This window comes from Pelobates fuscus, chromosome 3 (genome assembly GCF_036172605.1).
Source record: "Pelobates fuscus isolate aPelFus1 chromosome 3, aPelFus1.pri, whole genome shotgun sequence".
Taxonomy (NCBI): domain Eukaryota; kingdom Metazoa; phylum Chordata; class Amphibia; order Anura; family Pelobatidae; genus Pelobates; species Pelobates fuscus.
This window is the reverse complement of record NC_086319.1, coordinates 257,759,758-257,785,771: the sequence shown is the minus strand read 5'-3', so window position 1 is coordinate 257,785,771 and position 26,014 is coordinate 257,759,758. Positions and strand designations below refer to the sequence as shown.

General features: G+C 42.9%; 1 protein-coding gene across 1 annotated transcript in view; it reads right to left on the bottom strand.

Annotated features, from left to right (window-relative positions):
* The window catches only part of AKAP8L (A-kinase anchoring protein 8 like), a 34,552-nt gene extending 26,580 nt beyond the window's left edge, over window positions 1–7,972 (bottom strand). The window contains exon 1 of the mRNA XM_063448384.1: window positions 7,806–7,972. Within this exon, the coding sequence (XP_063304454.1) occupies window positions 7,806–7,842 (37 nt within the window). The 5' untranslated portion in view covers window positions 7,843–7,972. The remainder of the gene's footprint in view (window positions 1–7,805) is intronic.
* Window positions 7,973–26,014: the final 18,042 nt, after the last annotated feature.

The following is a 26,014-nucleotide window of genomic DNA, read 5'->3' as shown; positions in this document are numbered from 1 at the left end:
TAAGAGTGCATATAGGGTAAAGTTGTTATGGTACTTTTTCAGTAAACCAAAATGTTTAAAATGTCTATCTGTTCCTGTCCAAATTAAAAAGAATTGAATTGCGTATATACGCTGAAGTAATTCAGTCTGACACACGGAGTTCAGGTTAAAATAACTTCGAGGAAATTTATTGGCAAGTGAAAAATCAGAGGGCGCGCAGGCCCTTTTAAGAGACATTTTCGTCATCATTGATTATCAAGATATCAGTGAATAAACATCATTAATTGGATTAATTGTTAAGTGTCTGGATTAGTGTCCACCTATCAATATAATTAATTGGATCAAAAACGAAGTGGTTAGCTCCGTGTCCACCCACCAAGAGGTGGTATTATTTTAGACACGGGTGGGGACAAGGGGGTCTTGAGCGTCATTTTACTCGGTCGGTGATGTCAGATCTCGTGGTTAGGTGCAAGGTCTCTTATGAATAGAACATTTCATTACTACTGTGTTCTCATGGCCTTTAAATTATACTATGTTGCGAGTTAGGGGAAATTCAGCAGTTCCTGGGTTAGTCATATCTTTATGGAGAATACAGTCTTTGTCTATTGTGTTAGATGTGCTGAGAAATTCTGTCATGTAATGTAGTTTTCATATGGAGAAGTCAGGTTATGAGGACAAAATGGAGGATTTGTCACAGTATCAGGTTAAAATGGAGTTAGTGCAGTAATTCAATACAAGTACAATAAAGATTTTTTAATAATTCTACATCAAGGGATCTAGCGTGTATCTGGAGCGTAATGTGTGAAGTGGTGCAGTGTGAATAAATATTTATATATATATATATAGACGTATTGTATGTGTGAGGGGCGCAGTCTGGGTGTGGGTGTTTTTATCTGCCGTCACATTCTAGGTTTCTAATTTTCTTTGTTAACTCACTGAGGGTTATTTTTTATTTAATCTATATCTATATCTCTGTGTTTGAGGGGGCGCGCTGGGTGCGCGTCTGGGTGATGTGTGTCTGACGGTGCTGGGTGCGTCTGGGTGCTGTGTGGGTCTGAGGCTGCTGGGGGTGCCGTGTGTGTCTGGGTGCCGTGTGTGAATATATTTTGTATTTAAATAAAAATATATATTTTTGTATTAATAATAAAAATAAAAAAAAGTTATATCTTACCTTTAGCCTGGAAGGGGGGGGGGAGCCGTTCTGCCATGAGGGGGGGGGGGGACCATGCTTCCTTCCCTGGTGGTCCAGTGGTGAGAGTGAACTCTAGCCTGCACGCTAGAGTTCACTCTCGCGAGATCTGAGCGTTTACGCGGTAACCGCGGCAACTCAGACTTCACGAGAGGACCCGGCGGAGCTGCTGGATAGAGCTCCGCCGGTCCTATCTCCTGCCTTCCTCCCTCTCCTGCCGGCGGCCGCATGTCAGTGCCTGTGGGCCGGTGAGGGAGATCTTTGATCTCCCCACCGGCCCATGGAGGCACACAGCAGGGCAGATCCTGTGATCTCCCCTGCCGGCCTCAGCCCGACGGCCATCGCGGCCCACCGGGCATTTGCCCGGTATGCCAGATGGCCAGTCCGGGCCTGGACCTCAATGATGAGTATCAAAAATCTCAACAGTCCAAGCATGAATGTGTATGATTCCTAAATCATTCTAATTTAGCAATTAAAAAAAAAAAAAAAAAAAAAAAAAAAAGTATTAAAACATTGAAACAAAAAAAAAAAAAAAAAAAAAAAAGGGGATGGGCCTATTCCCCATTCTGAGCAGAAGTGCAACTGCAGAGCTCTGCACTACAAAAAAATATTTCAATCACTCAAAGTGATCAAACATCATATTTTAGCGTGATTACATTCATAGACCACCTGGGGATTCGCTAATCAAAGCCAGCTGCACACTGAGTGGTGCTCTGTCATTTTATCAGGCCTAGCTGGAACACTCTACTGCAGAGAAAAGGCAGTTTTGGACACATGCGCACCATCCGTGCAATGCTACCCTATGGGGAAGCATTGGATTGGCTGAGAGCATCAGTAATAAAGACCTCAGCTGGGAAGGAGAAGCAGCATTGGCAAGACGGTTGTGCCAAGGGTCTGAACGCAAGTTTTTTTGTTTTATTACTTGGTGGGTTGGGCTACAAACTGACACAGGCAACCCATAAACTGCCTGATAGAGAACACTGAGGGGTTGCCTTACAGCAGCAGTCATTTTATAAACTGAAGCCATAAAAGCCACTTGCAAAGAGTAATACAAATGCTTACAGTGATTAGACTGTCCCTTAAATAATAAAAACAGAAATAATTGACACACTGGAGCATACCTTACCTAATTACAGGCTACTGCCCTAACCATAAACAACTATTTTTGAACCCTACACTGCTACCATAAGACCTTAAAGTGGCTCTGTCATGGGCTAGGATATTAAATTAGGGATTATTCTAGCCTCTGTGAGGGAATAATCTAAATGTATTAAAGACAGGAGGCGAATATTTGCTTTACCTTCTTTACTGAAAACTATTTCTTTGCTGTTGGAGGTTAACATAACTTATCAGAACAAAATAACATTAGTATAAAACCACTCAGGCAGACCCTCACACTTCCTCTTTCTTTGATGAGGTCGAGCAGGAAAGCATGAATACGATTTACCCTGAAAAAACAATTCAGCCAGGAAGTTCAGGACGGCCACGATAGGGGCTGTAAAGGATCCAAACGTCTCTCCAGACACCAGCCCTGCCAGGAAGGCCAGGCATGCAGATATGATCGTCTGGTGCCAGGCGCCCTAGAGGAACTCTCTAGCCGTTGTCGATAGTCCTGACATCCCAGGAACCCCGGAAATGGTGCAGGCCACCAGCGACAGACGACCCACTAATACCAACGGATGTGGATTCCTCGCTGGATCCTGCAGGAGAAATATGGAGATATGTAAAAGTAGCGGGTCCACTGCTTCGCTGAGAGGATCCGGCAGCCAACTGAAGAACAAGTCTCTTTGGCGATTCGCCCTGAATGCGAACAGATCCAGGTGTAGGGGACCTCAAAAGGAAATCCAGCATTTAATATACTGAAGGGTGTAGTTGCCAATCGCCGGTGTCTCTCCAGTGTCGAGAAAACCAGTCTGCCATTAGATTGTAGCGGAATACCTTCCAGGCAGGAACAATCGACAAGTTCTTGTCCAGACCATTTTGGTAGAGATCCTTCGTCAGTTCCGACAGAAGTTTGGATCGGGAACCTCCCAATCAGTTTATGTAGCTTGCCGCCGAGACATTGTCCATGCGTAGAAGCAGTGAGCAATGACTCGTCCCTTTGGTGACACTCCGAATGGCGAACAACCCCGCAATCAGTTCCAGACAGTTGATGTGAAAGGTCTTCTACTCTGGAGTCCAGAGTCCTCTTGTCGCCACGCAATCGCAAGCAGTGCCCCAGGCCAGACAACTGGCGTATCAGATTAACCCCAAATGTAAACATAGCACTTTCTTTGAATATATATTTGCATTCCACTTGTTAGTAAATTGCATTCTTAGGATACAAATTATTTTTTTGTTGTTTTTTTAAAGGAGTTTTTAAAAACGAAGAAGTCCAATTTCTTTGACTATTCTATTTCTATATATTATCTTCACTTCCATTCCCAAAGGAAAAAAAAAAAAAAATATTATATATATATATATATATATATATATATATATATATATATATATATATATATATAAATAAAATCTCTTTATATATTAGCTTTTTAGTATAGTTTTATCTATTCATCAGCTATCTGAATATGCTGACCAAATAAATCTGTTTTTAAGAAATAAATAGAGTTCTCTGCAGAATACATCCTCTATGGAAAAACTCAATTATACATCTAGCCCTTTAAGAGAGTTCTATTAAGAAGCAATCATTCCAAGAATGCTTTTTTGGAAAATAAAATTTTATATATATTTCTTCTACATATTTCTATACATTCCCAGATATATGTATATATGTATAATAAGGCACACATTTACCTCTATGGACCTTTTTACTATCATTCGAACAAAATGTACCAGGCATACCCCACTTTTAAGTACACAATGGGACCAGCGCATGTATGTGAAACAAAATGTACTTAAAGTGAATGCATGTACTGCATTGCAATAGTCATTTACAGGCATAACTGATACTGTAACTGCGGATTTCCAGTGATTCTTTTATTCAGTCAAAACAAACAGTAAAAATACAAATCTCATTCCAGATTGTACCATTTATCTTTAATGTTTTTTACTCATCTGACAACCTTTGTATTTGTTAGCAGCTTAGCGGTTTAGAAACACCTCTTCATCACTTTAAGCACTTATGGTTTAACTTTGAATCCTTAGAATTGTGGCTAATGCAGCTAAGTTATAATTATAGAGAATGGCAGTGAAAACGCTGTCACTGGATGGCACCGATTGCAGAATATGGACAATGTAGGGGCAGAAATAAAATATATATGTTCAGCTAGGAGTAGGCATTATAAATTTGAGATGATTAACCTGTGCCATGCCAGAAGATGTGAAAAGTTCTTGCCCCAAAGACACTGAACTGAGCTGCTCCGGGCGAGAATAGAACCCTCCATTTCCTGTTCACTCGCAGACAGAAGAGGATCGGGAATGTCTGTACTCGCGAGTGTACTTAAAGTGAGTGTATGTAAAGCGGGGTATGCCTGCAATGAGCTCAATAGGAAGTAATCACAGTGGACGTATATATTTTTCCTGTTATGTATTTTTTTGTACATTGAATATTTATACACATTTGTTTCTTCTTCTTATATTTTGTTTTGAGTAAGTCTAATATAGATTCTCACATGGACTGTATTAATGGATTGTAACTGTGCTAATTTATATTAACACGGAACATACCGGAAAGACCAGGACTCAGAGTACGCAAAGCATTGTTGGATTTGTAGTTCTGGAAGCAAAACCGGAAATGAGAGCCGAAAATCAGGCAGGAACGTAAGGACACAAAAATCGGAACGAGCAGAATGAAGTTGAAGCCGACTGAGGAAGCCGCTTTACACGTCGAAACGCGTCTTGGCAACAAGTGGACTACTATATTGACTACCAGTAATACCTTATTTGTTTTTATTAATTTTATGTTACCATTATTTTTAAAACAGTTATTTTAACCACTTTGTAATAAACTTATCAACTTTCATCTGCATCCTGCACTGTGATTCCGGCAAGGGGAGTGTCACCCCAGAACTTGACACCAAGCCTACATACTTAGAGCCAGTTATCAAAAGGCTCTTGAGAAGGTGAGCACTTACCTATTTTGTGTATAAAATCATTCAGAATAACTATCAAAAGGTACTGCACCTAGATATTGTTTTTTCCCTCTACCTCTGTTTATTGCATATAACCTGGAGAGGAACACATACCATTCTACAAAAAAAAGGGGTTGCGTTGTCTACCTTAGAGGCACAGGAATCTGGAAGTTTAGAGCCTTATATCTGGAAAAGGCTCTATAAAATGTGAGTTTATTTCCACTCACAAAATCGATTGTTTCCTGTTACAAATAATTGTGCAATATTGTATATTGTATCTTTCTTTTGTCTTTTATGTATACCTCTTAACAAGTGTTACATAGAGGGTAAGTGTTATATGCACTTTATTGAGGGAATTTCACCTCACATACTCAAACTGACAGCCTTGGAGGTGGAAAAACCAGACTGCAAGTTTATGCTTTTTTGGTAACAAAAATAAATAAACTGACAGAAAGGGAGACACAAGACATCAGAGAAAGACAGGTATATTAGTGTGCTATTCTATTTTTTCAAATACAAACATACTTAGCACACACTCTGCATTCATTATACACACACACACACACACACATTCTTGAAAACATTCTAACTGGCTTGTATATTTTGTGCATTTACCTTAATTAAAAAAATATATATATATTTATTTTATTAGTAGATTTGTGTAGAAATATTTTTTTTTTTAAAGGGGTAAATGTACAGAATATCAGTATCGGTAAATTATCAGCCTTAAAGTTCACAGATTATCAGTATTGGCTCTAGAAAAAAAATATATATATCAGTTGACCACTCTGTGGTATTACAGTTGCTTTGTTATACCGTGGGACCTCTGTTTACGAATTTAAAGGGACTCTCCAGGCAGAGTATTTTACTCACCTGGTTCCAGCGCCGGGAGCCTCGTGAAGCCGCGCCCCCTATTTCGTCAAAAGTGCGAGCAGAGTGCAATCAGATGCTTCCATTTGGAAGCGTCATTGTTCCCTTGTGCGCATGCGCGGCTTCGCCACACACTTCATAGGGCGGAATACATGCCGCCCTCTGAATTCCTGAGCGCACTACTGCGCATGCGCGCGGTGTGCGTGGCCGCGAGCTGACTGACTGCTCAGCTCGCGGTCTTTGCCGCCCCCTCTCCTCTGCTGACAGGCTGGAGAGAGAAGGCGTGCACACAGTGCCTTCTCTCTCCTGCACACGTCAGACGTATCTTAATACGTCTGACGTGTACAAGGCCTTTTTAGAGCCCTACATGATAGGAAGTCCCTCTGGTGGCCGTCTGAGTGATTCCTATCAATGTAAACACTGTATTTTCTCTGAAAATACAGTGTTTACATTAGATTGCCTGCAGGGAGCTATAGAGCTCACCTGAACAAATATATTAAGCTGTAGTTTTTCAGGTGACTATAGTGTCCCTTTAATACGTTCTCCGGGACTTATTGCGAAAAATTTGTAAACCGAAACACGGTTTCCCATAGGAATGCATTGAAAACCAATTAATCCATTCTGGAGGTCAGAAAAAAAAGTCAAAATGAGCTGGCATGGAAACCAACCCACAATGTAGAACAAACAATAAAAGGCATGCAAACAACAAGGCTCATCTCCCTACCTTTCCACAGCTTGAGAAATGCACCAAAAAGTCCCAAAACAACTGCAAACAATTTCCAGGATGGCTCAAACCCCTCCACACTCGACGCCACGTGCTACCCACAGGCTCCAGCATGCAGGGGGCGGCGCTATAAACCTCCCAGGTGCAATGCATCCTGGGGAAACTTGCTTTGTATTGCGAAAAATTTTTTGTAAACGAGGCATTATTTTCAATGGATTTTCATTTGTAAACCAAAAATTATGTTAACTGAGGCGTTTGTAAACGAAGGTACCCCTGTATTCTATTTGATCTAGCGAGCATTCCATAAAATGTTGCAACTTTTTGCTGACACTGTACCTATGAGTTGCCTGATACAGACTTTTTTTTATTTTTTATTACATTTTATGTGTTATGTATCTCGGTACCTACCAGAAAAATGACCTACAGATGGCATATCAGTGTAGGCTTTTAACCTGACCTAACGTGCATTCTATGATATTATCCAACTCCTAGCTCACACGGTTCCCTACGGTAGCCTGACTCTTTAAACACATGTTTATGATTTGTGTGTCGCACTTTACCTACAAGCAAAAACAACCTGCAGGTTGCACTTATAATGTGGTAGTATATGCTTTTTGGATTATTGTATGAACATGCAATGCTACCATAACAAAAAATACAAAATAAGGAGGAATAAAAGGGATTAGTGGCCAAAGCAGGGACTGTCACTCCTAAATACCGACACCTGGGAGTTATGCTTTATATATAAAATAGAGAATACCCGATGTTAGACAATATATAATAAATATAATATATCTCCACACTCCCCCCTCCAGACACAGTGTAAGTCTGTGTGATGTGGGGGGGGGGAGAGAGCAGACAGCAGTATGTAACTCCCCCACACAGCGCTCACTGTTACAGCCGCACGGTTTCCATGGCCATAGCCGTTAATAATAATAGCCATTATACACAGTGTATAGCCGCTGACCCTCACCAGCTCCTCCCGGATACGCTCTCGCTCGGCTGTCCATCCCGACACCCAAGGGACATGGGCCTTCTCCGTGTCCAAGCTCCCACGTGACGTCCGATACCAAAAGCAAACGCCTATTGGCTGAGCACCGCTGTCTCCGCCCCCTTCAATCCGTCCGGCTAACAGCTGCTACTCCAGGTCACGGTATTCGGCCGCCAGGCAGCTTCGCTCCGCCCCTAAGAGTTGCCGGCACTCGCTATTGGTCCACACTAACGTCAATCATTTGATAAGGGTCTACGGATGCTCAAGAAGTTCAAACTTCGTGGCCTCAGCGTGCATTAAATTGGGTTATTGGTTGTTGTTGCTGAGAAAGCGATTGTTGCCATAGAAACCTAGCACACAGCAGAAGACACTAAGCGAGCCAGAGCCAGTTATCGACGTGAGAGCTCCCTCTTGTAGCCCTAGCAGTTATATCCCTGCATGCAGCTGTACAGAGCTTGGAGAGGTCCATCATGACAGCCCTCTAAAAAAAATAAGAAAAATAAATAAAGACCGTAAAAAAGGGTGGCCAGAAGGCATCCTCAACCCCTTAAGACCGCAGCCAAATGTACAAGTTGTGAACCAAAAAAAATGTAAACAAACCACAGAATTTGACTATATGTCTGTTCAACAATAATTTACCTCTTTCATATTAAATGCACCCACACTTATTATATATAATTGTATTCAGGGGAAACAAGGCTTTCATTTAACATCAAATATTTAGGTATGGAACATAACTTAATATGAATAAAATATAAAAAAATGAGAGAAAATAAGATTTTTTTAAATTTTCTTAGTTCTATGTGACATTCTAACTGTGAATGTCAAAATACGGTTTGCTTTTACTGCAATAAAATACACATATTTGTATTCAGCGATGTCTCACGTGTAAAACAGTACCCCTTATGTTCAGGTTTTATGGTGTTTTGGGAAATTACAGGGTCAAATATAGCATGTTATACTTTCCAGTTTTTTCACATTGAAATTCGCCAGATTGGTTACGTTGCCTTTGAGACCATATGGTGGCCCAGGAATGAGAATTACCCACATGATGGCATACCATTTGCAAAAGTAGACAACCCAAGGTATTGCAAATGGGATATGTCCAGTCTTTTTTAGTAGCCACTTGGTCACAAACACTAGCCAAAGTTAACGTTAATATTTGCTTGTGTGTGAAAAATGCAAAAAACTAATTTGAACGCCAATTTTGGCCAGTGTTTGTGACTAAGTGGCTACTAAAAAAGAATGAACATACCCCATTTGCAATACCTTGGGTTGTCTACTTTTGCAAATGGTATGCCATCATGGGGGTAATTCTTATTTTTGGGCTACCATACGTTCTCAAAGGCCACGTAAACAAACTGGCGAATTTCATTGTGAAAAAACTGAAACGCAAGCCTTATATTTGACTCTGTAACTTTTGAAAACACAATAAAACCTGTACATGAGGGGTACTTTTATACTCAGGAAACTTTGCTGAACACATATATTTGTGTTTCAAAACAGTAAAAAGTATTACAGCAATAATATCGTCAGTGTAAGTGCCGTTTGTGTGCGAAAAATGCAAAAAAATGTCACTTTCCCTGACGATATCATCGTTGTAATACATTTTACGGTTTTGAAACACAAATATGTGTTCAGCGATGTCTCCCGAGTAAAACAGTACCCCCCATGTACAGGTTTTATGGTGTCTTGGAAAGTTATAGGGTTAAATATAGTGCTAGCAAATTGTAGATTATGCTAATGTAGTGTACCTATAATCTTAATTTTAATAATGACAGGAGGCAAGTATTTTGCATAACTTTCTTTACTTTATGCCTCCAGCAGCACAAGTCAATCAGAAAACTTTAAACCAATCAGTAACAGGCATCACATCCATATATAAAGCCCTGACAGTCACATGATTTCCTCTTTCTTTGATGCGAAAACAGTCCATTATAACGTCAGGGAATTCGAATAACAGTCCTGAGTAACGTGTAGAACATAACTTGGAACATGACTTGAAAAAACCTTCCAGCTTTATCTTGATCTTTATCTTTATGATGGTTACTCTGAAAAGAACAGAAATACGTGAAAGGTGATGGAACCCAACTGATGTCCACATTAAAAAAAAACCAGTACTATATGCATCTATATTTATATTACGTTAAATTTTTTTAACATTAAACAACCATGGTTTACTATAATAATCGCCACAGCTGTAACATCCGTCAACTATATAAGCATCCCATAAATATACTGAAATAACCAAAATCTTATAATTAGACTGAAAATGATAACCAGAAAAATTCGAATTTCCCAGAGTATAGGGAGGGAAACAGGGAGGGAAAATACTCGCCTCCTGTCATTATTAAAATTAAGATTATAGGTACACTACGTTAGCATAATCTACAATTTTATCACATGACAGGAGGCTTCGTATTTTGCATTTTTAAAGCTGTGGTATGATCGAAAGGATGCGTGTGCGGTTGACGAAATAAATATACGGAAGTTGTCTCGCCGTGTCCAATTCGCCGCCTGTAAAAAATATAGAGGCCCCTCATGAAGGCCGGAGAAGCAGCCGTGCCTCGTACCGAATGAGTACCTAAAGCACGTCTCCTCCCCCGTTAACGATGACAACCAGTGAACCCATCTAGACGGAGTGTTCATGGTAACTGGCTTGTATGGTTGTTATAAACCCCACCGATGTCTTAATGTGTCAATCTAAGTGTTGTCGGGATCTCCATATAACCAAACACCGCTATAACTGCACAAAGACTGTGAAAAAAACGCCGGGAACAGGGTAAAACACGGATGCGAAAAAGATTTAGTTCTACGAGAACCGTAGAGGTCCTTCCTTCAGGTGATACCGAAAAACCATATACGTCGAACTCCAGAAGATCTGATATCCGACGAAAATCCAACATAATGTGATTATGACTGACGGCGGGATAGGTTCGTGTTATCTGACTAGTTCCGAAACAAACCCAATCAAAGTCTCACAACAGTGATACTTTAACTCACGGTTTTGGACCGTATGCTAACCCACGGAAAAAACGGTCTATCAAAGGTTCTTGAGTGTCGTGAATCGTACTATGCGCTGTCGAAATAACGGAACGTATCCCGTTAATGGAGCGGTCGAATCGTTCCGATCGGCCAGTCGTGAAAAAATTATGGGCAAGATTCAATATCGAGGTAGCTAGGGGTAATAAAAGGATCGTAGTCCCTTTCCATACCCCCGTGACTTCCAAGTGTTCCATGTGGATAAATCATTTCGGGGAATACCTGTTGTCCATGAGTCTCATGACTCTAGTTGGTTGCGATAGTCCCTTGACATACCCGTCTCCCTTGGAAGACACCAATCCACCAACTCTAGCCGCTCCTGCGTTAACAATCGATGATGTTCTCCCTTTGATCTGCCCGAAGGCAAGTTAAAACTGAAGAAGCAGAGGATGATCCCAATTAAAGACAATCATTCTAGAAGTCCCGCTTAGCTCCTTTACCTCTGTAACGAGTACTATCGAAGTCCTTGCCGTTCTGATCCCAATTTCGTAGGTGTGCCCGGATCTCATGCAGTGAGCTTTCAGCCGATGTCTGGCCCGTCAGTGAAGTGGTCCTGGGAAGTAGTCAAGGTACTATGGAGCCTTTCCGTCATTTCCGTCAAATCTCCTTACGAAAGTCGTTATCGCTGATGTGGGGAAGGTGCAATCCGTCCAATGTGGCATCTATTCCGAAGTAGAGATATGTAGTTACTCGGAACTGGAATCGAACCGACTCCGCTTCGATCACTATGAATCCCAACAATTCCAGGAACTGTGACAATAAATCTCGTTTGTCTACGCAGTTAGGAATTGGGCTTGCCAAGGGTCAGCAAGTGTTACGGCGGATACCCTTTGCTCTTCAGTGCGTCCTGACCAGCTTCCAAAACTTCTTGAGGGACTAAGTGAGCCAGTAGGTAAGTGTCCTTTCAAATCTAACCTTGCAGAAAACCTTTTCGAGGAGTAGGTCTCCTAATAGATGTATACCTTCCTTCTTGAGATGTCGGTACGTCCCCAAAACCATTGGGTTGTCCTATGTTGAGGACGGTGAGAGTCTCCTGTCTTCTTCTTTACTACTTTACGTGGACCTCGGTCTGATCGTGGCATGAATATCCCTGTAGTGACACCGAGCTCACTGTTGAGGATTATCTTGTTCGTTCCTAGATGACATGGGTATTCCATCCTGAGCTTGTTTCGTACTTCTTTTCCCCGAAGCCGGAGGTTTGCAAGGTGTGCCCGGTGCTTCGGCAAAACCCCTTTTCGGATGATCCTGGGTGTCTGGTGGTACGCGAGTCAACCGAGGTTTTCCAGTGTGCCAAAAGAAACTTTTCTTGCCAGGCGGGTTCTGACTTTTCCTCTTCCGATGGAGACTCTCCGTTCTCTTATGATCTCCAGAGAAGGGGAAGAATGGAGTCCTCGTACCCTGATGAAGGGGTCTGAGATGTTCAATGTGCAGAATGTTCTTAGAGACGGTTCCGCTAAGTCGGGGTGTTCTCTTTCCCCTTTGGGGAAGTCGCGTTGGGCCCTTCCCATGGTGTTTAGGTGGTAAGGTGTCCGACTTGTTAGCCAGCCTCTTGGAGAGGGCTTCTTCCCCCGGAGCTGCCCTGGCGGCTTAATCTTCACCTGGAAATTTGGTCGGTGAATTGAGGGAAATCTGACCTGTTGGTTCACACCCTTTCGGTCTGTGGAGTCAGGATTGTACAACAGTACGCTTATTGCCCCTCAGTGTGTCTCTGTGTATAACCGGGGTCACCCAGCATTTCGATTAATCGGTACCACTTTCGCAGGATCTGGGTAGTGGTCTGAGAATGAGGACACCCTCCGTAGGACCGGGACGTACCCTAGTATGGGAGACGTGAAAGTCTCCCTATGTATAATCTAATGGTTCATCCTTATATGTCCTAGAGTTGTGGAGTTTGGTGGTATAGTGAGTTCTCCTTCTCGGTTAAGGGAAGGGCGTACGGGTCCTTCAATTGGGGCGTAGAGGTGTCGGAACACATGCATGTAGTGTGCCCTGGTCTGTGCATGCAATGCCAGAGCATATTCTGAAGGTAGAAGCCCTGGACAAGGGCGCGGTGGTCACCCCTTCGTACCTACGCCACTAGCACCGGGTAAGACTATCCTGGGGTCATGTTGGGACCCTCTTCCGGTCTGTGGGGTACCGAGACAGGTGTCAGGTACGGTAATACACTTATTGCCACTAGTGGGTCTCCACATACCGCTGGGGTTCTCCGGGAACTGTTTCTATCAGTACCACTTAGAGATTTCCTGGAGTGGTCTGAGGAGGGGGTTGCCCTCAATAAGACCGGGCTGAACGGTCAGGAATGTCTGGACGTAAGCCCGTATGGGGAGGTACGGTAGTCTCCAAATTATCCAAGGGGTCACCCTTATTGGGTATAGTACTGTGGAGCTTTGGCAGCACCGTGAGCTCTCCTTTCTTGGTGCTGTCGACATACATGTATCCATTGTGTTCCGATCTGGCATACAGTAACAGATCGTACTCCGTGGTTATCAGCCCGTCCTAGGGCGTGGGGATTAGACCCCAATATCTATATGTCCTTAGCCCTTCCGGGTCTTGGTTGGGTTCTCTGACTTCCTGAGGTATGTCTTGCCAGACCTCCTCCTCCCCCGAGGGAGAGTCCTCTGCCCTCCGTTCGTCTATGATTTCTAAGGACGATGGAGATAATGGTTCCTCATCCTCTCATGAGGGTCTTGTGGAGTGTCTGACACAATGGTAGTATGATTTTTTCCCGTCTGTGGGGAGACAGAGTATACGTCAGTGCGTATGTGTCTACACAGTGGCTTCCACGTACAACTGGGGGGTACCCAGGTACCAAATAATCAGTACCACTAGGAGTTTGACTAGTGGTCTGAAGAGGGGTCACCCTCTTATCGACCGGGGTGAACGGTCTTTAATGTTGGGACGGAGCCCGGTAATGGTCGGGACGGAGCCCGGTAATGGTCGGGACGGAGCCCGGTAATGGTCGGGACAAAGCCCGGTAATGGTCGGGACGTAAGCCCGGTAATGGTCGGGACGGAGCCCGGTAATGGTCGGGACGTAAGCCCGGTAATGTGAGGTATCGAAGACCTCAGTACGCTTTTGCAAGGAGTCACCCTTGTGTATGGAGTTTTGTGGAAATTTTGCCATTGTGGATTGTGCGTACTTCGTTATAAGCCCTTGATTGGGCGTGGTGGTCACCCTTGTACAACAAATTGTTGTTGTTGATTGTTTGTATGTAGTGATTTCTGGGTAGTTCTTCAGTGCTTTGTAACAATCATCATTGCCTTCTGAGTGTTCATCTAATTGGGCAGTGCAGCCTGAGCCTGATGGGAGTTGTTCCTGGTTTGGTGTAATACAATCCCAACGGTGAGTTACCTGCAGTGGTCCTTTAGCACAGAGCTGTAGGAGTTAACTGCATTGAGGAGTGTGCTTAGCCTGATGGGAGTTGTTCCTGGTTTGGTGCAATACCATCCTCACGGTAAGTTATCTGTAGTGGCCCTTTAGCACAGAGTTGCAGGGTTTAACTGCAGTGAGAAGAGTGCTTAGCCTGATGGGAGTTGTTCCTGGTTTGGTGTAATACCATCCTACTGGTAAGTTATCTGTAGTGGCCCTTTAGCACAGAGTTGCAGGGGTTAACTGCAGTGAGAAGAGTGTTTAGTTACACATTATATTATGTGAGCATGAAGAATTAATTCAAATAATAGGAAAAACAACAAAACTTCTCAGTGTACATGACAGAATATTTTGTCAGCTCAGGGGTCAAGTCCTAGGGAAAAAAGTGTGGGAACTCACCCAAGATTCCCGCCCCCCCTTAAAAAAAATAAAAATAAATACACTACTATCCATATAGTGCAGTGCAGAGTGTGTATAGTGAATGTAGTGTGTGTGTAGTGAGTGCAGAGTGTGTATAATGAATGTAGTGTGTTTGTAGTGAGTGCAGTGTGTATAATAAATGTAGTGTGTTTGTAGTGAGTGCAGAATGTGTATAATGAATGTAGTGAGTGCAGTGTGTATAGTGAGTGCAGAATGTGTATAATGAATGTAGTGAGTGCAGTGTGTATAATAAATGTAGTGTTTGTAGTAAGTGCAGAGTGTGTATAATGAATGTAGTGTGTTTGTAGTAAGTGCAGTGTGTGTATAATGAATGTAGTGAGTGCAGAGTGTGTATAATGAATGAGTGCAGAATCTGTATAATGAATGTAGTGTGTGTAGTGAGTGCAGTGTGTATAATGAATGTAGTGTGTTTGTAGTGAGTGCAGAGTGTGTATAATGAATGTAGTGTGTAGTGAGTGCAGAGTGTGTATATTTAATGTAGTGTGATTGTGGTGAGTGCAGAGTGTGTATATTTAATGTAGTGTTTGTAGTGAGTGCAGAGTATGTATAATGTATGCAGAGTGTGTATAGTGAATGTAGTGTGTGTATAATGAATGTAGTGTTTGTAGTGAGTGCAGTGTGTGTATAATAAATGTAGTGTGTTTGTAGTGAGTTCAGTGTGTATATAATGAATGTAGTGTGTTTGTAGTGAGTGAAGAGTGTGTATAATGAATGCAGTGTGTGTGTAGTGAGTTCAGTATGTGTATAGTGAATGTAATGTGTTTGTAGTGAGTGTAGAGTGTGTATAATGAATGCAGTGTGTGTGTAGTGAGTTCAGTATGTGTATAGTGAATGTAATGTGTTTGTAGTGAGTGCAGAGTGTGTATAGTGAATGTAGTGTGATTGTAGTGAGTGAAGAGTGTGTATAGTAAATGTAGTGTTTTGTAGTGAGTGCAGAGTGTGTATAATGAATGCAGTATGTGTATAGTGAATGTAATGTGTTTGTAGTGAGTGTAGAGTGTGTATAATGAATGTAGTGTGTTTGTAGTGAGTGTAGTGTGTATAATAAATGTAGTGTTTGTAGTGAGTGCAGAGTGTGTATAATGAATGTAGTGTGTTTGTAGTGAGTGCAGAGTGTGTATAATTAATGTAGTGTGTTTGTAGTAAGTGCAGATTGTGTATAATGAATGCAGTGTGTGTGCTGGATGAAGTGTGCGTGCGCTGGATGAAGTGTGCGTGCGCTGGATGAAGTGTGCATGCGCTGGATGAAGTGTGTGTGTGCGTGCGCTGGATGATGTGTGTGTGTGTGCGTGCGCTGGATGATGTGTGTGTGTGTGTGCGTGCGCTGGGTGATGTATGTGTGTGCGTGCGCTGGATGATGTGTGTGTGTGTGTGTGTGCGTGCGCTGGATGATGTGTGTGTGTGTGTGCGTGCGCTGGATGATGTGTGTGTGTGTGCGCTGGATGATGTGTGTGTGCGTGCGCTGGATGATGTGTGTGTGTGTGTGCTGGATGATGTGTGTGTTGGTGTGTGTATTGGTTGGTGTGTGTGTGTGCTGGATGATGTGTGTTGGTTGGTGTGTGTGCTGGATGATGTGGGTTGGTGTGTGTGTGTGTGCTGGATGATGTGTGTGTGTTGGTTGGTGTGTGTGTGTGCGCTGGATGATGTGTGTGTGTGTGCTGGATGATGTGTGTGTTGGTGTGTGTATTGGTTGGTGTGTGTGTGTGCTGGATGATGTGTGTTGGTTGGTGTGTGTGTGTGCTGGATGATGTGTGTTGGTTGGTGTGTGTGTGTGCTGGATGATGTGTGTTGGTGTGTGCTGGATCATAGGGGATAAGCTTTTTTTTAATTTATGTGTGTGTATATTCTTTTAGTTTATCCCCCCCCTCCCTGCTTCTTACCTTGTCAGGGAGGGGGGAGATCGCCTGGTGGTCCGGTGGGGGAGCCAGCTGCTGCACACAGGGCCCATCACACGCTGTGTTCCCTCTCCAGCTCTAACTCTCGCGAGACTCGCCTGTGCGGAGCGTTGCCATGGTAACCCGTGGCAACGCTCTGACACCGCGGGTCTCGCGAGTGTTAGAGCTGGAGAGGGAACACAGCGTGTGATGGGCCCTGTGTGCAGGTAGCACGGCAGGTCCTGCAGGACTGGGAACGGGAACGGCGTTCCTGCATTGGAAAAAGTGCAGGAACGTCGTTCCCATGCGTTCCTGCAGGACTCGAGCCCTGTGTCAGCTTCAGTGTAAAGCAATCATAATTTTTTGCTCTTTCAATCAAGTGGTGTACCTGTGATGGCACACATACTGTAATACTTTAATGGCACATAAAAACGTTAATAGAAGCAGAAAATCTGTGCCAGTTCGTGGGAATCACGAACTGGCGAAACTAAGATGGCCGCCAAGGATCTCGCGGTATCGCGAGATCCAAGATGGCCGCCGTTCGCGCGTAAATTTGCCGTGCAGTCCGCGACTGCGGCCCGCAATTGCGGTCCGACCGACTCGGTCTGCACCCCCTCGCGCCCCCCTACCCACCCCTCGGTACCCTGGGACCCTTAGAGGAGCCTGGTGGTCCCGGTTCGCGGTAAAATGCTGCGAATCGCGAGGGACAAACAGGCAAGCAAGCAGACAGTAACAGATCCCAGCAGGGGAAACACAGTGGGAAAAACCCACCTAACAGTCCAGGGAGAAGGATGGATTTAGCAGGGGAAATAGAGGAGGCAGATGAAAAGGGAGGCCCCAGACAGGGGGAAGAAAAGAAAAGGTACAATACCAAAACCAGTTAAAGGGACCACAAGATAAATTTGCATTATATATAGAAAACAGTTGAGAGCTTAATACTCTGACCTGTGCCTTGGCTGGAAGCAGCAAAGAAAGAGGAAATCATGTGACTGTCAGGGCTTTATATATGGATGTGATGCCTGTTACTGATTGGTTTAAAGTTTTCTGATTGACTTGTGCTGCTGGAGGCATAAAGTAAAGAAAGTTATGCAAAATACGAAGCCTCCTGTCATGTGATAAAATTAAATTCCCTGGACTTTTAGCCTGGGTTGTCAGGCAGGTCCCGCAAATTGTAATTAATAAAAGGACCTAATTATGTAAAATTATTACATAAATATATATGTAAAATGATTATATATACACACGTGTGTATATATATATATATATATATATATATATAGCCAAAAGTACAAGATAGCACTACAGGGACTTCCAAGTTGAATGAATAAAAGCTTTTATTAGCGCAAAATAAAAATCTTTTAAATAATAATTTTGAGCTAATAAAAGCTTTTATTCATTCAACTTGGAAGTCCCTGGAGTGCTATCTTGTACTTTTGGCTGTATCTGTTTGCTGATAAGCACCGGGCAAGTACATCAAGGAAGGTGGAGTGCATTACTATTTTTGTTTTATATATATATATATATATATATATATATATATATAATTTTTTTTTAAATTATTTTTATTTATATATAGGTATACATATAGTGATATATACGTATATACTTAGGTATATACATATATATATTATTTTGTTCTACGTGTATTTTGATATCAATATATATATATATTAATATGAAAATACAGTTAGAATGAAATTACCCACATATATATATCATATATATTTTTTTTTTTTTTTTTTTTTACGTATTTACATATTTTTATATATAAATATATATATATATATACGGTAATTATAATTATGTATATATTTAATCAATATCCTTCTATGTGTATTTTGATAATATATATATATATATAATTATATATACATATATCAATATTAAAATACACTTAGACAGTGTATGTGTAAATGTGTGTGTCTATATATATATATATTTATACTTAGATCATATATATATAATATATATATAAATGATCTAAGTATATTTTATTTGTAACTTTAATTTATTTTATTTTTAACTTTAAGGGGTTAAGAGCGGAGGAGAGGGGCAGAGACAGTGTCAGCCAGTGATTTTACATCACTGGCTGACACACAGGATCAGTGATTACAGTGACTGTCTGTCACTGTGATCACCTCCTGCAGATCGCGGTAATTGGCCACAGGGGGAGTGCCTGGGTGGCCAGGCATGCCCCCCACCGCGATCTGCAGGGGGATCCTGCCTGCAGTTACTATGGGTCAGCCAATAAGATCGCAGGGAGAGGCTGTCTCTGCATTCAGATCGCAGAGACAGCCTCTCACTGCGATCATACTCTGCAGATTGCGGTCACTGACCGCAGGGGGACTGCCTGGGGGGCCGGGCATGTTCCCCGACCGCGATCTGCAGAGTGAAAATGCCGCGGCTCCATGTGTCAGCAGATTTTAAAATTGGCTGACACATGGTAAATACCGATTGCAGAACAGCTACAGCTTATTGAATTTGTTCTGGTGAGTAGAATCATTCCCTTCAGGCTTTTTGCTGTAAACACGGTCTTTTCAGAGAAAATGCAGTGTTTACATTACAGCCTAGCGATAACTTCACTGGCCACTCCTCAGATGGCTGTTAGAGATCCTTCCTGGGTCATGGCTGCCTAAAATGCATCCGAAGAGACATAGAATACCTAGAAGCCGCATTGCGTGCTGAGCGGCGAGAAATGCGAGCACCATCTTGGCCCGGGTGCCGCTCTACTGAAGCTATTGAACACTTGAAAAGTCCATCTCACAAAAGGTAAGTGAAGGACTTGGGGCACTTATAGTCCTTAATACCCCTTCCCCTACAGTGTTAATACCCCTACCCCAGCACACATAGTCCTTAATTCCCCTACCCCAGTACACATAGTCCTTAATTTCCCTACCCCAGCACACACAGTGTTAATACCTCTACCCCAGCACACTATGTTTATTAACACTGTCTGTGCTGGGGTAGGGGAATTAAGGACTATGTGTGCTGGGGTAGGGGAATTAAGGACTGTGTGTGCTGGGGTAGGGGAATTAAGGACTGTGTGTGCTGGGGTAGGGGAATTAAGGACTGTGTGTGCTGGGGTAGGGGAATTAAGGACTATGTGTGCTGGGGTAGGCGAATTAAGGACTATGTGTGCTGGGGTAGGCTGGGGTAGTGGTATTAACACTGTAGGGGTAGGGGTATTAAGGACTATAAGTGCCCCAAGTCCTTCACTTACCTTTTGTGAGATGGACTTTCCAAGTGTTCTTCAATATCTTCAGTAGAGCGGCGCCCAGTCCAAGATGGCGCCCGCATTTCTCGCCGCTCAGCACGCAATGCCATAGACGTGCGGCGTCTATGTATTCTATGTCTATGCATCCAAGCATTCAGTATCTCCTCCCTCTGCATGCAGACACTGAACTTTCCTCATAGAGATTCATTGATTCAATTCATCTCTATGAGGAGATGCTGATTGGCCAGGGCTGTGTTTGAATTGTGCTGGCTCTGCCCCTGATCTGCCTCTTTGCCAGTCTCAGCCAATCCTATGGGGACGCATTGTGATTGGATCAGGCTACCAATTCTGATGAGATCAGCAGACAGCTTTTTTTTTTTTTTAGGCAAACAGCATGCAGAGTTACATCTTCAGGCTTAAATACAGTAATGGAAAACAAGAGAGAGGTTGGCGCACACAATGGATAATTTTTCAACAATCTGTAATAAATATAACAGAACCTTCATAGGGCAACATATATGAGAAGATCTTCAAATATGTGTATAACAGGAAAAACTCACAATTTAGAGAGCCATATAAGTCGGCTCTCTACTGTAATAGCAGGTAAGTAGTCCCAAAACGACAGATGGCCGCAGTGGTGATGGTCCCCCAGGGAAAAGGATGCTTCAAGTCCTCTTTCCTCTGTGCTCTTTGGCTACCAGACACCCAAAGTCACCATTGGGGGTCTTTGCAGATTATCCAGATGCCCATTGTTGTATTTTTCTATCCCAGTACACGTCATCGATGACTGGGAAGCGGAGATCATCTGCATTCACCTGGGATATATGTCACCTTCTTATAGCGCCATTTATACACCTCTTTGTCGTTGTTAAATACAGTAAGATGTTACTATATTTATGGAGGCATGAGGGGCCCAGGGAGGCTAGATGGTGGTTTTAACACTATAGGGTCAGGAATGCCGAACTATAACTTGTGCAAACCTTGTTGGCCTGTAAGGGGCAGTAAACACCGTAACTGTTACAAGCACAGTTTGAGTGGGTATGTGGGTCATGAGTTCGCCAATTTATTTATTTTTTTCAACTATTTGGGAGTGGGCACTTATTGATGGCCCTCTTCAAGTTCAGCCGCTTGCTGGTGACATGTACAAAGGATCCAATACTTATATTCAGGGGAACCCAAATTATATCAGGCGCCTGGAAAAGCAATTAACACACGACACAGATGGTTGTTAGTCCAGAATTACTTCTGTTCGTTTATTCAAAGTAGGGTGCAGGGCTCGAGTCCTGCAGGAACGCATGGGAACGGCGTTCCTGCACTTTTTCCAATGCAGGAACGCCGTTCCCGTTCCCAGTCCTGCAGGACCTGCCGTGCTACCTGCACACAGGGCCCATCACACGCTGTGTTCCCTCTCCAGCTCTAACACTCGCGAGACCCGCGGTGTCAGAGCGTTGCCACGGGTTACCATGGCAACGCTCCGCACAGGCGAGTCTCGCGAGAGTTAGAGCTGGAGAGGGAACACAGCGTGTGATGGGCCCTGTGTGCAGCAGCTGGCTCCCCCACCGGACCACCAGGCGATCTCCCCCCTCCCTGACAAGGTAAGAAGCAGGGAGGGGGGGGATAAACTAAAAGAATATACACACACATAAATTAAAAAAAAGCTTATCCCCTATGATCCAGCACACACCAACACACATCATCCAGCACACACACACACCAACCAACACACATCATCCAGCACACACACACACCAACCAACACACATCATCCAGCACACACACACACCAACCAATACACACACCAACACACACATCATCCAGCACACACACACACATCATCCAGCGCACACACACACACCAACCAACACACACACATCATCCAGCACACACACACACCAACCCACATCATCCAGCACACACACCAACCAACACACATCATCCAGCACACACACACACCAACCAATACACACACCAACACACACATCATCCAGCACACACACACACACATCATCCAGCGCACGCACACACACATCATCCAGCGCACACACACACACACACACATCATCCAGCGCACGCACACACACACACACATCATCCAGCGCACGCACACACACACACACATCATCCAGCGCACGCACACACACACACATCACCCAGCGCACGCACACACACACACACATCATCCAGCGCACGCACACACACACACACATCATCCAGAGCACGCACACACACACTTCATCCAGCGCATGCACACTTCATCCAGCGCACGCACACTTCATCCAGCGCACGCACACTTCATCCAGCACACACACTGCATTCATTATACACAATCTGCACTTACTACAAACACACTACATTAATTATACACACTCTGCACTCACTACAAACACACTACATTCATTATACACACTCTGCACTCACTACAAACACACTACATTTATTATACACACTACACTCACTACAAACACACTACATTCATTATACACACTCTACACTCACTACAAACACATTACATTCACTATACACATACTGCATTCATTATACACACTCTGCACTCACTACAAAACACTACATTTACTATACACACTCTTCACTCACTACAATCACACTACATTCACTATACACACTCTGCACTCACTACAAACACATTACATTCACTATACACATACTGAACTCACTACACACACACTGCATTCATTATACACACTCTACACTCACTACAAACACATTACATTCACTATACACATACTGAACTCACTACACACACACTGCATTCATTATACACACTCTTCACTCACTACAAACACACTACATTCATTATATACACACTGCACTCACTACAAACACGCTACATTTATTATACACACACTGCACTCACTACAAACACTACATTCATTATACACACACTACATTCACTATACACACTCTGCATACATTATACATACTCTGCACTCACTACAAACACTACATTAAATATACACACTCTGCACTCACCACAATCACACTACATTAAATATACACACTCTGCACTCACTACACACTACATTCATTATACACACTCTGCACTCACTACAAACACACTACATTCATTATACACACTGCACTCACTACACACACTACATTCATTATACAGATTCTGCACTCATTCATTATACACACTCTGCACTCACTACATTCATTATACACACACTGCACTTACTACAAACACACTACATTCATTATACACACTCTGCACTTACTACAAACACTACATTTATTATACACACTGCACTCACTACATTCATTATACACATTCTGCACTCACTATACACACTGCACTCACTACATTCATTATACACATTCTGCACTCACTACAAACACACTACATTTATTATACACACTGCACTCACTACAAACACACTACATTCATTATACACACTCTGCACTCACTACACACACACTACATTCACTATACACACTCTGCACTGCACTATATGGATAGTAGTGTATTTATTTTTATTTTTTTTAAGGGGGGGCGGGAATCTTGGGTGAGTTCCCACACTTTTTTCCCTAGGACTTGACCCCTGGTAGGGTGTATTTATACACAATATTGTTGCAGCTTAGCTTGAAGGTTTAAAAATAAATAATGGAAAAGAAGGTAAGGAGAGAAGGTTGTGCCTTAAAAGATGGGATGTACCAAAGTCAAAATGACAGAAATTTTATATACAATGAAACAAGTGTGGTCCAAATACAATAATATATAGATGGTAGATAAAAAAGTCTTGAAGGGAACAGCCAGACTGGGTCAAATCAGGGATTCTTGGAGGTAGAGTGCTTGTAATTCCAGAAGTGCATGGAAAACATAAAAGAGAGAACTCCAGTGGTACAATATAGTAGAAAATATATTTTAAAAAAATGTATATAGAGTCAGTTATACTTACATTTACCAGAGCTATATCCAGCTCCGGTTTATATAGCGTGAAGTGGAATAATCCCCACTTCTGGGATATATGTGGTAGGTAAATTCTTCAGATGTTTTAGCAATGATAGAGGTTCCAAATCGAGAATATAAAAAATGGCAAATATAGTGCTCACTATAACAGCTGTTAATTTTGTCTACTTGAAGAAGTCTTGCAAGGGGAAACGCGTTGTAGATACTTTTTATTGATTTATTATCAATAAAGGAATCTTAAATATTTCTTTTATTTGGCATCCTGATTTATCATCTCAAAGAGAGCTAAAGAATCCCAGGTGGGGATAATACCACCTGCTCGAACAAATGTGAGTACATCTCCTATACTGTATATCTGTCATGGTACCTGCCACTGATATCTCTCTTCCCTACAGCAATATCGGCATGTTTAACGCTGGCCGCGATATCCCCGCCCCCTTTTATGACGCGGCGCAATCCCGCCGAGGTCACGATGTCGATGACGTCACAACCCGCCTGAATATTCAAACCAGGACGTTTTGGGGGCGTGGGCACCAATTAAGAGAGAGGGTATAAAAGGCAATCACTTCCAGTGACTCATTGCCCTGTCGTGCTTTCAGCTTGCCTGTTCCCTCAGTTCATTCTTTGTGTTTGGTTTTTGGTTATTGACTTGGCGTGTTTTCTGACTTTGATTCTCTCTCCTACCCTTGACTCTCGGCTTGGACCTCGCTTACCTGTCTTCTCGTTCCCTCGACCTCGGCTCGCCCCTGACTATTCTCTGTTTATGTGACGTTAGTCCGGCCACTCTAAGGTCCGGTATACGTCTATCTGTTTTAGTACTCTGCTTGTTGGATCCCTGTCTGGATCCTGACATTACGACAGGGCCAATGGATCCTGCAGGTACTAGTTCCCAGGCCTCCTCTCAGGACTCTAGATTCGAAGCTATGGATCATAGAATGGACCAAATGGCTATGGCCTTACAGGCATTATTATCTCGGCCGAACTTGCAGCCTGAGGAGACCCGTACGTCTTTTTCTGCTCCTGGTAACACAGGATTAGAAGTAGCTACGGTAGGGGCTCCCTTTCGTGTGACTTCACCACTACGCTATGATGGTTCACCAGATACTTGTCGAGGTTTTTTGAACCAGATTAGTATTCATTTCGAATTACAACCCCGGGCCTATCCTACTGACAGAGCCAGGGTCGGATTTATCATAACCTTGCTGATAGATAAAGCACTTAGATGGGCCAATCCGTTATGGGAGAATGATAATCCGCTAGTTTACAATTATAACGCCTTTATAGAAGCCTTCAGAAGAACATTCGATCCTCCAGGGAGGAAGACTAACGCCGCTAAGGCATTATTACGCCTCAGGCAAAGAAATAGTTCTCTTATGAATTATGCGTTAGAATTCAGATCTTTGGCTTCTGAGGTGAAATGGAATGAACAGGCATTCATAGATGTCTTTCTAAATGGACTATCTGAGGAAATGTTAGATGAGGTAGCCACTAGGGAACTCCCTGAAAATTTGGAAGATCTGATCTAGTTTTTATCCCGCATTGATGAACGTATGAGACAAAGACAAAACACTAGGGATAGAATTCGTAGACCTTCTATTAAATTAGCTCCCTCATTTCAAAACTCAGATTCCATGGCACTAGCACTACCTGAACCTATGCAGCTAGGAACTACTCGACTAACTGAACAAGAGAGACAATATAGGAGAAGAGAGGGTCTCTTTGTGGACAAAGGGGCCACTTACTCATTTCCTGTCCTACTAGGCCGGGAAACGCTCGCACCTAAGTCCCTCCAGAGGACAGGCCTTGGGTGATGCGATCTCGTCCTCTATAAACATTTAGAAAGACCATAGGCTTCTTATTCCTATCTCTTTGATCTGGGAGAAGGTTTCCGTGAATACCTTTGCTTTAATAGATTCTGGAGCAGCAGAGAGCTTCATGGATCTAGTTTTTGCCAAAAAACAATGCCTTCCTTTTCAATTAAGAGAAACACCCTTGGCCGTGGAGGCCATAGATTGTAGACCACTTTCAAAACCTGTAATTTCTCATGAAACCTTACCTATCAAAGCTACTATAGGCATGCTTCACGAGGAGACTATATCGTTACTTTTAATTTCTTCTCCTTTATTTCCCGTGGTTTTGGGATATCCATGGCTAAGGAAACACAATCCTGTCATTGACTGGGAGTTAGGAGAGATAGTATCGTGAGGTTCGGGTTGTACTGGCAGGTGCTTGCTTCGGGTCAAACCTGTTCCCATAGCTAACATACCCTCTCAACATTCCCAGTGCATTGATTCAGGGATACCTCTTCAATACCAGGACCTTAA